A 16,312-nucleotide genomic window follows, 5' to 3' on the forward strand; every position below is an offset into this window, starting at 1 on the left:
TTGTTTTTTTGGAGGCAAAGTGACCATATTTGGACGACAGGCTACAGCTGTGATGGAGCAAGAGGTGGATTTGACTCACTCACAGTGATCATGCTCTTGATTATGCGTAACTTAATAAAATGTAAACAGATGTTACATGAAAATCTTATTCTTCTTCTGTAAATATTCAGTCTGATAAATACAGAAAAGTTGATCATGTTAGTGCAGGGCTACCCAGAGCTTTACATCTGCCCCACGGATGATAGGTCTACATACTTATAAACAGCGCCTGGAAGAAGATCAGCTCTGCAGGATGATGTAAGGTAAATAGGCTGTACGATGCTTGTTAAGGTTGCTTAGCAACCTCAGACGCAACCTGCCGCCACACTCTTAAAAGCTGGCACAAAAAAGCCACAAGAGTAGCACCCAGCGCCTGACCTCGCATTTTCCAGGTGGTTACAGCAGCAGCATGTGTACGGCCCTGAATTTCCAGGGCTGGTACCTGCGGTTATTCCACAGGCTAGTTAATAACATGTCGGGCAGGAAATCCAAAGTGTGAGATTATTTTGAGAAGGTGAAGGACGAACCCAAGGTTATATGTAAACTCATCTTCATTGGTCGACTAGAAACATGACGTGTCATCTGAAACATGGAAGTAGCTACATGCCCATTAGTGGTGATGGCCAAATGAAGCCTCATGAAGCACTGTCTTTATTTTCTGACCCCACCACATGGCGCTCTTGGTTTAAATATAAAGGCTGAAGGACTTGCAATGAAGTGTGCTTTCAAACCTTTGTTGAACAGTCAGCGCCATCTAGTGGCTTCAGAAAATAGACAGTGGTTCATGAGGCCTCATTTGGCCATCACTGCCCATTAGCCACTTAGCACAATCATTACTGCTTTGCCGACAGCGTCATTAACAGGTGGCTCGCTCAGTGTGTGACGTGTACTTGTAGATAAAATATGCATGATCATAGCCTACGTATGTATCTTATCTGTAAAATTAAAGTAAATAAAAGCTTTGTTTCCACTGAGGGAAATGGTTTCAGCTTACAAAAACAGACAGGAGGTCTGCATCACTGCGACATGTAGTTACATTTCTGGGGAGGTGCACGTCAGGCTACGGCGTGGGCTCTACGTCGATGCAGAGCTTTCACCGTAGGTACAGTAATCATCAACGCAGAAGTATAAATCTCACATTAGCTAATGTCAGCTTAATAGCAGTGATGGCCAAATGAGGCCTCATGAACCACTGTCTTTATTTTCTGAAGCCACCAGATGGCGCTGTCTGTTCAACAAAGGTTTGAAAGCACACTTCATTGCCAGTCCTTCAGCCATCTGGTGGGGTCAGAAAATAAAGACAGTGGTTCATGAGGCTTCATTTGGCCATCACTGCTTAATACAAATTTTAAAACAACATTCATTCATTAAGACTAGACTTGGGACTTGTCAGTCTTACCTTGGCTCAAAGGGAAAGGGAGAGGAAATAAATCAATGGAAAGAAGCCACAGCAATGAAGTGTATCTTCATGGCTATAGTTCAATAGTTCTTATGATTTGGGTGAATTAAACCTTAAACATTTTAACATTAACACACAAATCTAAAGCTATTTTTACAAGCTGTGGTGAAACTTTTTTTTCCCTAACAGATGCATATCAAATTTTAGATTATTGTTTTTACTTAAGTAGTGTTTGTTTTCCTATTTTAATGTTTAACGTTTCAGCAGCAGTGCATAAAAATCCAGCCGTCTATACTGGGTAAGTTGCTGGTGTATTACACGGCTAACACATAATGTATAAGGAGACAAATGTTTAGACTCACGTTCACACCTTCATGTGTTTGAACTGTGGGAGGGAAGCAGAAAACCCATGCAGATATGGGGAAGACTTCTAAACCCCACACTGCTATAAAAAACAAACCAGATAACACCTTCCATGTAAACAATTTATTGTACTTTTTTAAAGCATAATCCATAAAGATACTACATTTTACAATTATCAAGACATTTTACAGTGTAATCATGGTGCCACCCCAGGTCAGCAGGTAACAGAATTGTATTACACTGCAAATATCTGAGCATTCGTGCTTCTGTGGGTTTGACTTATTTCCAGGTAATTTCAACATATTCCAAACCTCTGTAGAAAGTCAGCACTTGCAACAACTTGCAAGTTGCTGCTTCTTCCTGGATGAAAACCTCTCTTAATAAGTCTTTACTGTAGACTATGTCCTGCTCAACCGCCTCGTCTCAATAAAAGAAACACATAGAATAGTGTGGCTTTATTGCAGCCGGGGTAAGGCAGGGTTCATTGCAGGTTTTACGCTCTGTTACTTTCCCTCCTTGATAACATCTGGTCTGCCAAAACAAGGTGATACCTACAAAGCCCTGGAAGGGATACAACACAGTGTAACAGAGGTGTGTGTGCAGAGCATTTGCCATGTTTCTCCTCTGGAGCTATGTGGTACATGGCAACCCAATCGCCAGGATGAATGTTGGCATTGTATTCTGCAGCCAAGGATATGTTATGTTTCAATTTATATTATGATCACGCTTTGGTTAGGAAAAGATCATATTTTGTGGCTTTTTTTTTTTTTTTTTTTTGCTTTGACCTAAAGCAAAGGGCCTGAACCGGACTAAAACCCTGGCCACTGCGGTAAGGACTCAGCCTTGATGGTACACACCGTACCCAGTGAGCATGCAGAGGCACCCAGAGGAAGGTTATGTTTGGCTTAAAACACCCAGTATTGTCACTATAACCGACGCTGGAAATGTGCTGACATCACGCTAGGTGGATTTATTGTTATGTGTTGGCTCTATGCAGAGTCTACGCCATTGTGAGCATTTATACTTGCGCAGTGGTGTGTCTGTGTTGCTCTGCAGGTACTTTTGCTGGACACATTTTCCCTACAAATACAACATGCTAACGTTATTAGCACAAGCCAATGGCATTTTACAATGTGTAAATTAGCCTAGCAGTTGGCAGGGTTTTCCTCTACTCATATGAAGCCAGGATAAATCACACATAGGACTTAACATGCCTTTTTTGTGGAGGCTTTATTGTCTTTACAATTTGGTGTTGCCTTATCTGTGAAATGAAAGTAAATAAAGGCTTCATTTCTACAGAGGGAAATGGTTTCAGCTTACAAAAATAAACTGAAGGTCTGCGTCACCCCACCATGTGGTTAAATTTCTAGGGAGGTGCAAATCAGGTGACGTCGTAGGGGTAGGGTATGTGTTTATGTAGAGCCTACGCCATAGGTACGATATTGATTTGATGCAAAGGTCTAAAATCCCGCCTTAAGAGTGCCCCGCTGCTGTCGCCACAAACACCGCTGGAAATGTTACAATGAGTCAATGAAAAAGACGGCTGGTCTCAGTCAGTGGTCTGCTGAAACTAAGTCAAACAACTGCATTTCAGAAATGTTTATATGATATCGTATGAAACATACAAATATCACATACAGTATCCGGTTTACAGAATCAAACACTGCCAACATTTTCTTCTACTGACTGGACTGCAAATTGATGCAGTAATCTTTACTGTTTTTTGTTTTTCGTACTGTCAAAAACAACTTTTCCCAATGACATTGTTGTTGCAGCACACGCACACAAAAACCAAAACCTTGAAATTGCTGTTATACACATTTTTGCTACCATAACTTGGCCAACTGTGCAAACACTCCAATATCATACCATTCATATTCCAGGCCAAGCCCAGGATACAGAGGCTTGGTGAATGTGTCCTGGACTTTGTGGAGCAGGATCATCGGGTAGGAGACATGATAAAAGCACAGAGTGCCTGATTTATAGTCCAGATACACTCCAATCCTTTCGGAGCGAGGGCCTGACACCCTCGTTACTACGTTATTGTGACGGAACAAGTAACCATTTTCTGTGCACTCCAAACACCAGGACTTGTCATCGTTCCCAAAACGTGACTCGTCTGATGTGCGGTGGATGTTGTTGTATGCCACTGCTGCAGACAGAGTGCGAGCATGCCACTCCACCTCCCAGTAACTTCGCTCTGTCAAACCCTCTCTGCACAGCACCTGTGGAAACTTAGTGAACCTGTCTGGGTGAGCAGAATACGTGGTGGGTGAAGGCCTCACCCTGCGGTTGTCTTCTATCAGGTGGAGATACGGGTAGTTTGAGTTCCCATCCAGTGTGAGGGGACAGCAATCTGTCAGGAAAACAAAGTGTTGACACTGCGAAATGGTAATGACTATTTCATTAAAATGAAGGAGCTTAATTGAAATTCTTACAGTCTAAAAACCCATCCCTGGTTTTTGGTACTGGCGGCAGGGAGAAGTCAATGTAAGAGACTGCAAGAAAGAAACATTTTTAAACACAGCCGGACATGAATACAGCCATTGTATAGAGTCAGAATTCACATTACTTACCTGTGGCAGAGATCCTGGGCCATGTGTCCTTTATGACTCTCTCTAATTTATCTCTCAGCTCAGACACGCAGTCAGTCACATCTCTGAAGGAGCGCACAGGACCAGCACCTGGCGAAAAGTCTGGAGAGTCACAGGAAGTGGAGAGAGACGGGAGAGTCTGTGGAGAAACAAGACAGAGGCGAAGACAGCAAAACAATATATTAGGAAATATTGGCAAATCGAGTTAGAGTCAGAAAAGCCCGCATCTTGCACTTCATTAGGGGTAATTAATGATAACTTGTCAAATACCGACGCTTGTTCAGTAGCCCTACATGTCAAACAACAACGCTCTAGGTACCCTCCAGTATCAGTTTTGGACACGTAGGGACAGCACTTCAATTTACGCTCAGCACTTTGTCTTTTCAAACTTCCACTTTCACAGTAAATGTTCAGTTTCAACCCGTTAAATGCACACAATCTCTTTTCAAAATTAACTTAGAACGTAGGGTAAAAACTTAACTTATTCCCGGGTTGCCAGGAGCTCAAGTTTGTTTTGTAGACTAGTTTCAGCTGTCACCAATCAACTGTTGTACTAAAAGAACTTTATTGTAGTTCCACATTGTCTCCTGTTGATAAAAATAAAGGTCTTTTAAAATGAATTGTCCTGTTTGTATTCCATCTTTGTCTTATTCACCCTTCTGCTTTACTTGAAAATCTAACTGTGAGCTCTTACAAGTTTACTACATCTGATGCAATGCTTCCTTTGGCCAGGAGATGAGGCTGTTTTCAGTCGTCTCAACTTGGCCAACTTTGTCTTTTAGGCTTCAGTTAAAGACCTAGGTCGGTATTCACAAAGCTGTTTAGCACAAAGAGTCATTCCTAGTGACAAAATTCTGAGAAAATTCCTAGAATTATGATGTTTCCTAAAGCCCAGTTCAGACTAAAGATTAGATTAGATTAGACTAAAGACGAGCAGAGTTGAAACAGGCGACTACTCGCAGTGTGCCATTCTGCGATGTTCTAAAAACCTGCCGCTTAACACCAATGCAACTAGATGAGATGGTATATCACCTCTATGTAACAACTCTCCATACTCCTGTTCTGATTTCCAGCTTTTCAGGTTTATTTTGCAGTTGAATATAATTTGTAACTTCTTAAGATTTGAATGAGGATAGTGATAGTGAGATACTGGTGATGTGCTTTACGTTCTAAAACCAGCGAATTGGCGAATTAGCCAGCCAAGTTGAGTCAAGCTCACATGGCCAGCTCACACTACTGCAACTTTTCTCTGCAACGTTCTAAAAAGGTTTTGTCTCGTCGCGAATCTTTGGTCTGAACTGGGCTCAAGAATTTCCCTTTAAAGTTGAGACTAGGTCATGGTAAGTCATTCTCAAAGCTTCTTAGCTCTTACGAGCTTCTCAGATTAAATTCTAGTAGGAGAAGGGAGGAAGACTTTTACGAGGCTAAAGAGTTTCTTCAGCAGAGGAGAAAATGGTGTAAACACAAACAGGAAGTATTCTCCAAATGCTGTATGACAGTTAGTTAATGAAATGCTACAGATCACATCATGCACAGATAATGTTTGTGGTCAATCTCAGGAAGGATACACACACATTTCCCACTCAATGCAATAATGCCAGAAACAAACATCGTCACAGCATTAAGGTATTTGGATTACTGTTAAAATGCAACAGTGCAGGAGTGATGACCTGAGGCTTTCTCAACCTTCCATCAGCAGAGCGATCACACAAACAATGACAACACTTTCAGTCTCATATTGTGATCCAGTTCATTTCATTTCCACTGAGTGTCAACACCTTGCAGGCCCACAAAAGGACAAACAATCACATATTAAAAAAAATGCATCATACCTAGCAAAAGGGTCAACCACACCTCCTCACTGAGGTTAAAGTTTCTGACCCTTCCTTGCTCAGAGATGCTCATCTACAAAACACTGATTCCAAAAAGTCAAAGATAACACGACAAAGAGTCTGATACCTGAATCATATGGATGAGATCGTCAGCGTGTGACAGCTGTTCCAGCTCGGCGTCTCTCCTCCTCAGCTTGCTGATCTCCTCCTCCAGCTGCAGCTGCTGCTTCTCAGCCTGAGCCGCAGCAGTTTTCTCTTGGTCTCCGATCAGCTTCTTCACCTCTCTACATCTTCTCTGCATGGAGGAGATCAGCTCGGCGAAGATCTTGTCACAATCCTGCAATGCAGTCTGGGCACAACTCTGTAAGCACACATCAGGTTAATTTCAAGTTTTTTACCTATGAACCTATGACAAGCTGGTCCTGACCTTTGACCCCTTGAAGGCTGAGATAGAAATTACTTCCCCTTGGCAATTTATCAGTGTTTTAAAATAGGGCATATGTCCAACATACTTGCTAGTAGTGATGGCCAAATGAAGCCTCATGAACCACTTTCTTTATTTTCTGACCCCACCACATGGCGCTCTTGGTTTATACATAAAGGCTGAAGGACTTGCAATGAAGTGTGCTTTCAAGCCTTTGTTGAACAGACAGCGCCGTCAGGTGTCTTCAGAAAATAAAGACAGTGGTTCATGAAGCCTCATTTGGCCATCACTACGTTGCTAGGAAGCTTACAAGCTGCAGCTAAAAAACAAATATACAAACCTGACATTGTTATGCCTGTTTATTGGCTTGTGACACTGAATGTAGGTATGATTTTTAAAAAGCATCCCGTTCAGATTATCCTCAGTGACAATTCACAATCAGTCAAGATCTAGTGATTATCACGACTCATTTCACACCTTGACATTCTCCTCAGCTTGGCTCAGCTCCTTCAGCTCCTCCTCCCTCTGCCTGATTCTCTCCTGGACTTTATTTTGACTCAAAGCCAATCGTTTCTGGAAGGAGGAAAGCATTAAAATGAATGTTTCAATTTGACGTGTTAGGACGAGCTCAAAAGAGGAGTGTAACCATTAATGTTTTATGGCTACATGTCATTTGGGAGTGCTGGACTTTGAAAGGGAACAATGTGGACAGATAAGTGAATGAAGTGAGACTTCAGTCTACCTCTGTCTCAGCCTTCTGTACTGACACAGAAATTATTGTGTGGCCTTTATGCTCATCTATAACGCACAGAGTGCAAACAAGCTGCTTGTCTGTGCGACAGTAGACCTCCATCAACTTGTTGTGCTTTGTACACATCTTTTCCTGCAGTGGGATTGTAGCTGACACCAGCTGGTGCTTCTTCAACACAGGAACACTGTGGTGAGGCTCGAGGTGAACTGGACAGTAAGATGCCAAGCACGTCAGGCAAAACATCGTGGCTTTGTTTTGGCTGGTCTCACAGCAGAAATCACAGATGACAATGTCTGCTGGTCCGGCACAGGCTGCAGCAGCAGGGGGAGAAGCCTGGGTGCTTGACTTCTTCAGCTTCTCCACCACCTAGGGATGATAGGAAAGTAGTGACAGCAGTTGCTAATAACAAAGATAACAATTGATATTTGAATTAAATAACACTATAGTTGGGTTTCCAGCCAAATTTGGTGCAAAATTGAACCAAAGTCAGAAAATTGGCAAAAGAAAATAAAATTTTATGTGCTTTTCTATCCCCCTACTGTTATGGGAATACTGGGAGTTGGTTCATCAAGATAAGCAGTAGATGCTGTTAATTTTCCAGTCAGGTGCCACTGCAGATGAGGGCACAATGATAAAATTAAACAAGTGCCAGGCAAACCTCAAATGAAGGAAAACAATAGATGTATAATAAGAGAGTTTAGAATAACTAGTCTTGCAACGATGTGCTCTTGAAGGAGTTCTGGTAACAGCCCTGTGTGCATACATAGCATGAGCATGTTAAAAGCTATTTACAGATAACAAAGAGAGCCTGCAGTGGCTAGTGATGGCCAGATGAAGCTTTATGAACCACTTTCTTCATTTTCTGACCCACCAGATGGCACTCTTTTTCAAAGATAAAGGCTTGAAGACTTGCAATGAAGTGTGCTTTCAAACCTTTGTTGAACAGACAGCGCCAACTGGTGGCTTCAGAAAATAAAGACAGTGGTTCATGAGGCCTCATTTGGCCATCACTGGCAGTGGCCTATGCAATGACGGTACGTCATGACTGTACTACCAACGCATTCTCAATCCCAACTAATCAAACACTGACATTTGGTCTTGGCTCCACATGTCAAACTTTGACACACTGTACCAATCCAGCATCAGTTTTGGACGTTCATTGACGGTGTGTCAATTGCGTTATGTATATTTAGAACTAACTTCCGTTTTACAGATAATGTACACTGCTGTGTCTTGCAGGCCCTGGCGGAGCTAAGTAAGTGCAATTGGGAGCACTTGGCCAGTCTCCCAGGGGCAGCTTATTCAAGCCTGGCAATTCAACCACTTTGCTCTCTCCCTTCATCCGGCACTGCACTCTTGTTTAGTTGGCTTCGGCCTGGTTTCTAGTTGGAGTTCTGCACCTTACAACCCATTGCATACATCACCCATTCTGCTGACACACTGAAACACAGATTTACATGATTGAACATAGCGTTATTTCAGGACACGATGTCAAGCTGAGCTCACATCCCAGCTACATCAGCTGATCTCAAGCAGCCCAGTCAACCGATGGAGCAGCTGATTGATTGATGGAAGGGAGTCAGCTTCATGCATTTTTTTTTAGGGTAAATAAAACCCCAAATTATGTCAACAACTCCTGTTTCCTTGTTGCCTCACAGCTTGGTCCCTAACAATGGGGAAAAAACAGAAGTGAAAATGTCCAATAATGCCCTATTTGCAATGTTTTAAAAATGATTCCTCGATTTACACCAAAAATTAACATTTTACCTGATTAAAATTTGTCATTTTTTTAATTTCAGTTTTAAATTTGAGACAAGAAATATGCATTAGGATTCGGTGTGAGGAGACATACTGTTGGGGGCAACATGAAAACAGGAAGAAGGGACAATTGCAGGGGTTTAAATATGTATATGTCTGAAGGAAAAAGTAGAAAACAATTTACAATGCAGCTGATATACTATACTGTACTAAGTACAGGTAAGAGCAGGTATAATTCACCCCTCACCTCAGCCAGCATGTTGTTCCTCCTCAGAACAGGCCTTGGACTGAAGGTCTCCCTGCACTGAGGGCAGCTGTACTGTCCCCTCTCCTCTTCCTGGTCCCAACAGCCCTCAATACACCGTCTGCAGTAACTGTGTCCACAGGGAACGGTGACTGGTTCTTTTGGCAGGTCCAGACATACAGAACAGCAGAACTGATCCTGGTCGAGCTCAACACCACGTTGCTCCTCTTGCTGATGTTGTTGCTTGCCAGCCATTTTACTGGCAGCCACTTTTATAAAAACACAGGAACGTTGCTCAGTTTCATTTCATCTGGAATAGTTGGAAAAGAAGGAGCTGGCTCCCTGCTTCTACCAGAGGCAGTGAGGCTAACAGCAGTGAGAGGTTCAAGGTTCAATGTCCACCAGCTGTAATTGACATCACCTGCTGTGTGCTCAGAGAAACCATGTTAAAGGGGCAGACACCAATTTTCACACCAAGATGAGTTTCAGAGGCCGTTTAGCCGTTGCCGGCTATTTTCATAAACGGACATTTCACCGTCTCCGTTTTCAGAAAGATCTTCGTTGACACTTACCCGTGTATATATACACAACAGAGCATGCCAAACCTGTAGGTGGCAGTGTAACAAGAAGCTCAAGCCTTCCATGTATCCATTGTCACCATAGCAACATAGGTCGCACTTTTGACACAGGCGCAAATTACGGCGCATACTGTGACGTGGGCTGCCTATAACTCCGTTTATCTCCGTTTATCTCAGTTTACATGCAAACGCCTAACCGGAGTTTTCCAAAATCTCCACTCTGGCCGGAATTTTTAGAAAGACTCGTTATCAGAGGAGAAATCTCCGTTTGCGTGTAAACGAAGGGCACAAACGAAGGAAGATGTCTCCGTTTATCAAAATCACCGTGTACATGTAAACGACCTCTCAGCAGTCCTGCTTGGCACTAATCAGCCTGTGTAAACCACTGTATAATGTCCTCTTTCAAAGTCTGAGAAAGAACCCTGATGATGTCACAGTGATGTCGTCAGGGTTATCTTGGATTAGGCTTTGGACTACAAATTTTTAACAGCCAGTCTGTGATACAGACTAGGGGAGGATGCAGTTTTGATTTATATTTCAGTGTCATACTGGTTTTAACATTTCCACTGTATTGTTTTTGATTCCAATAAATGCAGATTTATTATCTCTGCTGGACCTATCAGTCTGATATTTTGTGTGCACATTTATGAATGTATGTTTAAGGATCTCTTGTGGTTGCAGTGATTCACAGTGGTTGGAAAATTTGATTTGTTTTATTGAGTTCATCACACGTCACTGATTGCTGACTCCTCAGTTTTCTTAACCAGCCAGTAGGGGCCACAAGGTTTAGCGGAAAACGACTCAGCTAAGAACAAGCCTTACCTTATCGTGCTTCAAGCCAGCCCAGCTAGCACTGGACGTCAAAAAGACATGGGACTCTTACGTCAGTTTGGTTGAAATTAAAATTTGTTGACAATATTTTACATGTCTGACAACATTAGAATTTCATGTCATGTTAACATTGTCGAGTATCGCAGACGTTTGGTGTTGTTTGTCATACCTTGCGACTAGTGATGGCCAAATGAAGCCTCATGAACCACTGTCGTTATTTTCTGAAGCCACTAGATGGCACGCTTCATTGCAAGTCCTTCAGCCTTTATCTTTAAACCAAGAGCGTCATCTGGTGGGGTCAGAAAATAAAGAAAGTGGTTCATGAGGCTTCATTTGGCCATCACTAAATCTTGCATCACAGGTAAGAGGAAAAGTATGTATAACTGTGAAAAAGAAGCTGGGGACAGCTGAATTAAATAACTGTGTAATTCAGGTATGGTATATATACACATCTGCAGTGACAGAGAAAGTATTCAGATTCTTTGCTTAAATAAAATTATTATTGAGAACTGGACAAAATGGTTAGTGTATGTCTCAAACGTTAGACCTGATTGTGTCTGAATAAGTGATCAGTAGCCCTCCACTGTCTCTATGTGTATGTCTTAATTCAACATCCTTGTTAGCACAATGTATTTATTTGTTATTTGTTCTCTTTATAGTATGATTTTTGTTCATGTTAATACTCATAAAACTTTTGATATGAATTTATACTTTTTGTTTTGTTTTGGTCAAGGTCTTTATGTTCAGCTGGTTGTGGATTTAGTTTACATGTGTTTATATTGTTTTTGTAAACCAATTAAAAGAGAATTACAAAAAAATATATATTATTAATTTATTAAAAAATTATTCAAAAATCAATAAAAATGACTTAAATATTTATCAAAATAGTTGCCAATTAATTTTCTGTTAATCAACTAATTAATTAATTGACTCATTTTTTTCAGCTGTATGTTTATGTACTGTTGGGTAGACTAATTTATCACAAGAAAAAATCAGATTTTATAAATCCTTCTTATGTTTTTTGGCAAAAAGTCTTAATTTGTAAAAGATAAATGTAGTGTAGTAAAAAGTACAATGTGTGAGTAAAAGTCAAAAGGGGCATGAAAAGAAAATAATCAAGTACCTCAAATTATCAATTAATTACAGTACTTGGGTAAATATACTTAATTACATTTCACCACTGCACATCTGAATATCCTGTGTCACCAATTACCTAACAAACCAGATGCAGCTTTAACAGAGAAACCCTTCCTATTAGCACTGCCTGATGTGACCTCTGAACTCCTTGTGGAAGAAGAAAAGGTTTTACATTACAATATCTCCTGTTACTGCATCCACTGTATGATAATCACAATATGAGGTTTCATTAATGCCAACATTGCTGATGCACTTGATGTGCCTTGTCTTTACAGTATGTAACAGAACATGTTTCAGTGGCACCTGATTAAACAAAGCATTTGTCTTGCTTTAGGGAGCCCCCTACTGATCACAGCTTGCAGGTGTAGGGTAAACTAATCAGACATACAGCCTGGAAATAAAACAAAATACACACATGAAGAAAATGTGTAAACAATAAGTGCTTTTATTGTTGTCAACAGAATTATAACAAACAAATAATGGCATAAAATAATGGTATAATATACAGAAACAGGTCAGGGGGTAAAAAGGAAATCATCCATCACCTTAAAGTTCTGGAAAGCCCACAATCAAACCACCACGGTTAGATAATTTAACATTGTCAGATGCTTTAATCCTTATCATTTTCATTTATTTTAGACATTACAATATACATATATATACATATTATAATGATTTTTATATCATCTATAAATGACAACATTTATGAACATGAACATTTCCTGCCACACCTTTCAGAGTCACTGCTTGTCTCAATTTAATTGGTTCTCAGCTCCAAACATTCTCCCCTTTAGTTAAAGCTGCACTATTGAGTTTGTGCAATGGATCAAGTGACTTCTCATGACGTGAAAGTCGTCACCTAAAGTGTCAAACCTACAAAGAGTTATCTCCCAACCCTGCAGTTCCCCTCAGCTCTATGGAGCCTTTAAGCTTGTTTGGGTTTTATGGTTCGCACACTCTTATTAACTTAGCTTCTAGCTTCCTGCTGGTGAACATAGTGGAGCATTTAGCAGCTAATAAGTAATTTGATTTTTTTTCTTTTTTAAATTTCTTAATTTATTATCATTATATCATTGTCGTTTATTTCCTGATATTGCTAACTTTTCTGTTTATGTTTTATGTATGTATTTATGTTTTGTCTTTTTTCCCTTTAACCATATCTTTTTCGGTCTCTACATATGTTAAATAATCCTCAAAAATGCAACCAAAAAAAAAAAAAAAAAAAAGAAATAAAAGAGATGTGTTTCTGTTACCTAAGAATGAGCTGTTTATATCTACATAAGGAGCGGGTCCTCATCCATGGAGACTGCCATGTTTCTACAGCAGCCCAAAATGGACAAAATTAACACCCCCTCCAGGCAGTGCCATTAGCATTTTCAAGTAAGGCACTATAATAAGCCAACCCTTCGTGACAGGCTGTGGATTTGGCTCCCGGCCAAAAACTTACACTAAATTCTACACACTGCTTCTTATTTGAGCTTGAAAGTAGCTTCTACTTTGTTTTTGACATCATTAGCTGCCAGCTCTACTGCCTCCCATGGAGTTTTTGCTCTCTCAGCTGCCTCAAGTCCAATATTACCACCTATTACTCCTCCTGTTAAAGCCATGCCTGTGGTAGCCACACCCAGCACCCCTCCAGCAACTGCCAGTCCTGTTGTTCCTCCCCCTACTGCTGCAGCCCCTCCTAATGCTGGAACTTGCTTCACAAGTTTCATTAATGCGCAGTTATTCAAAACTGTGATAACTAATCCAACCATCGCTGCTATGCCAAAAAACGCTCCTAACAATGCTCCTGTTGCAGTACCTGCCACTTTGATCAAAACTTTATTATACACTATAGTTTGAGCTTTTTTTCTGATCTCCTCCGGTGGCATGTTTTCTGATGACTTTTTTATGTGCTCTTCCTCAATCTGTATTTCTTTCTCCACTTCTTGAAACATCTTATTGGTGTAGTAGCCTCCATTGTTTTCCATCACCATCTTGTCTATTGTGTTGAGCAGCTCCTCCACCTGGATCTGGTTGCTCCTGTAGTTGTTCTGCAGTTTGTTCTTCCAGTATTTGTTGTCTGTGACGTGGCACCGGCCGCCGCACTTCTTCACCAGATCACTCAGATTCTCATTCTGACTGACAAACTCCTCAATCTTCGTTCCTTTAGGAAGCTGGTCACCATGAGTGAAGACAATCACAGCGTATTTTAAAGCATCTTCAGAGAAATACTGGCATATTTTAGTGATTACAGCCTGCTCGTGCTCTGTGAATTTCTCCACTTTAAGCACAATGAGAAAAGCATGAGGCCCAGGAGCACACTCTGTGATGCACCTCACTATCTCAGGCTTCAGCTCCTCCTCAGACCGGACTGCATCAAAGAAACCAGGAGTGTCGATCACTGTGATGCTTCTTCCGTTGACGGATTTGGTTTCTGCTTGACATTTTTGCGTTCCAGAGTTGGGGGTATGGTTTGTGGTGAACAATTTCTCTCCACATATGGTGTTAGCTAGGTTGCTTTTCCCAGATCCAGTTTTCCCCAGCAGGATGATCCTCTTTGTAGTTGACACTAAAAGAAAATAATGTCTCTGTTAGGTATATACAGTATGTTGCTGGTTAAGGTTCTGTAGCTTTCAGGAGTAGCTTTCTTGTGCTTTTTTTTAATCAACAGTAACAGTAATTCAGGGCCGAATTACAATTCTTCGCTGTCGTATAGTATCTATACCCACCTTTGTCTGGTTGGTGAACATCTTTTGTGAATCCTTTGAGTTGTAAACCTTCCTGGACAGACCTGAAGACCTGCAGAGACAACAAAGTACATGGATTTATGCCAATTTCAGTACATACTCATGATACAGGAAAAATGTTAGCTGATGTTTATTGCTGAACACTTACACGTAATCATTTTGTAAAAATAGATGTGGCTTTCATAAAAGTATTGTTGACACAAAATTAATTGCACACAATAGCATCACCCAAGGTATAAAGGTCAGGTCAGGTCTTGTATGGTATGGTATGGTATGGTATGGTATGGTGAGGTGAGGTGAGGTGAGGTGAGGTGAGGTGAGGTAAGGTAAGGTAAGGTAAGGTAAGGTTGGGTCAGGTCTTGTATGGTATGGTATGGTATGGTATGGTGAGGTGAGGTGAGATAAGGTAAGGTCAGGACAGTTTAGGTATGGTATGGTGAGGTGAGGTGAGGTGAGGTGAGATAAGGTAAGGTCAGGTCAGTTTAGGTATGGTATGGTGAGGTGAGGTGAGGTGAGGTGAGGTGAGGTGAGGTGAGGTGAGGCCCTGTCAGGTATGGTATGGTATGGTATGGTATGGTATAGTATGGTGAGGTGAGGTCAGCTCAGGTCAGTTCAGGTATGGTATGGTATGGTGAGGTGAGTTGTGGTAAACTTAAATGTCGCAGAGGGGCAATTTGAGATACAGACAGCAGTCATGAGTACAAGAAGACTTTACAAAACAGAACACACAGTATCCAGTATCACACACTGTCAGGGGTAAATCATGGACATTAATAGTCACTGCTGGTTAAGATAAGCGATAGCAGATGGGACAAAGTGCGATCTGTAACGCTTTGTGCTGCATTTAGGGAGGCAACTTGTTCTTGTTTTTAAGAGTAAGATTAGTTATTTGAACCTCTAACCTGCTTTTGTTTGGACTGTGGGAGGAACCTGGAGTAAACCCACGCTGACACACGAAGAACATGCAAACTCTGCACAGAAGAGCTTCCCCACCATGTGATCCGAGTCCCCAACCCTGGGTTCAAACGAGGGACCCTCTTGCTGTGAGGCGCCCATGGGCGGATCTACCGGGCTGGCATAGGGTGGCAACTGCCGCCCTAAAAGAAAGCCATGCCACCCCTGCTGCCACCCCAGTTGGCAGCAATTAAATTCAAAGAAAATTTATGGCCAATTTGCCTTTTTACAAGCGCGAATCTCCAATGTCCGACTGCACTGAATGCAGCACGAGATAACGCCAGAGCGGCAAGAGACTGCTTTGTTTGGAAAACTGAGCAGAGCCAGAGGGGTAGCCTATTCCAGAAAGCGGGTTTAGTGAAAACTCTAAGTATGTTAACCCTGAAATGAGGGAAACTCTGGGGTTTCAGTTCCAGAAAGAGAGGTAAATCAAACTCTGAGTCAATCACCATGGCAACTGAGTCTGTGAGCAGGTTAGGTTTTTCTCTGTCTCCTCCCTCTTACACGCTGTTTCATTTCCTCATTCATTCAGTCCGTGTCAAAGCTTGTATTGAAGCGCATTAATTAGCGGAGATTTACCGTCTGTCACAGTCTAAATCCTGCTGGATATTAGTTTGTTACTCAGGACTGTCTTAAGTTAATGAATTTATGCACATCAATCACTTCTTTGGACATC

At 41.4% G+C, this 16,312-nt stretch overlaps 2 protein-coding genes across 3 annotated transcripts in view; both read right to left on the bottom strand.

Moving 5' to 3' along the window:
• Positions 1 to 1,928: 1,928 nt before the first annotated feature.
• Positions 1,929 to 16,312, bottom strand: part of LOC126404502 (E3 ubiquitin-protein ligase TRIM47-like) — a 45,183-nt gene continuing 30,799 nt past the window's right edge. Inside the window, exons 1-7 of one of the 2 annotated variants that reach the window (XM_050067770.1) lie at positions 9,408 to 9,778; positions 7,394 to 7,768; positions 7,129 to 7,224; positions 6,355 to 6,588; positions 4,378 to 4,534; positions 4,240 to 4,299; positions 1,929 to 4,157 (exon numbers count right to left, since the gene is read on the bottom strand). In XM_050067770.1, the coding sequence (XP_049923727.1) occupies positions 3,628 to 4,157; positions 4,240 to 4,299; positions 4,378 to 4,534; positions 6,355 to 6,588; positions 7,129 to 7,224; positions 7,394 to 7,768; positions 9,408 to 9,659 (1,704 nt within the window). In that variant the 5' untranslated portion in view covers positions 9,660 to 9,778 and the 3' untranslated portion in view covers positions 1,929 to 3,627. Of the gene's footprint in view, positions 4,158 to 4,239; positions 4,300 to 4,377; positions 4,535 to 6,354; positions 6,589 to 7,128; positions 7,225 to 7,393; positions 7,769 to 9,407; positions 9,779 to 16,312 lie in introns of those variants that run through there. The other variant, XM_050067769.1, reaches the window with a different exon arrangement.
• Positions 12,373 to 16,312, bottom strand: part of LOC126404489 (protein mono-ADP-ribosyltransferase PARP14-like) — a 12,462-nt gene continuing 8,522 nt past the window's right edge. The window contains exons 6-7 of the mRNA XM_050067736.1: positions 14,665 to 14,734; positions 12,373 to 14,504 (exon numbers count right to left, since the gene is read on the bottom strand). Of these exons, the coding sequence (XP_049923693.1) occupies positions 13,420 to 14,504; positions 14,665 to 14,734 (1,155 nt within the window). The 3' untranslated portion in view covers positions 12,373 to 13,419. The remainder of the gene's footprint in view (positions 14,505 to 14,664; positions 14,735 to 16,312) is intronic.

Source organism: Epinephelus moara, chromosome 17 (genome assembly GCF_006386435.1).
Source record: "Epinephelus moara isolate mb chromosome 17, YSFRI_EMoa_1.0, whole genome shotgun sequence".
NCBI lineage: Eukaryota > Metazoa > Chordata > Actinopteri > Perciformes > Serranidae > Epinephelus > Epinephelus moara.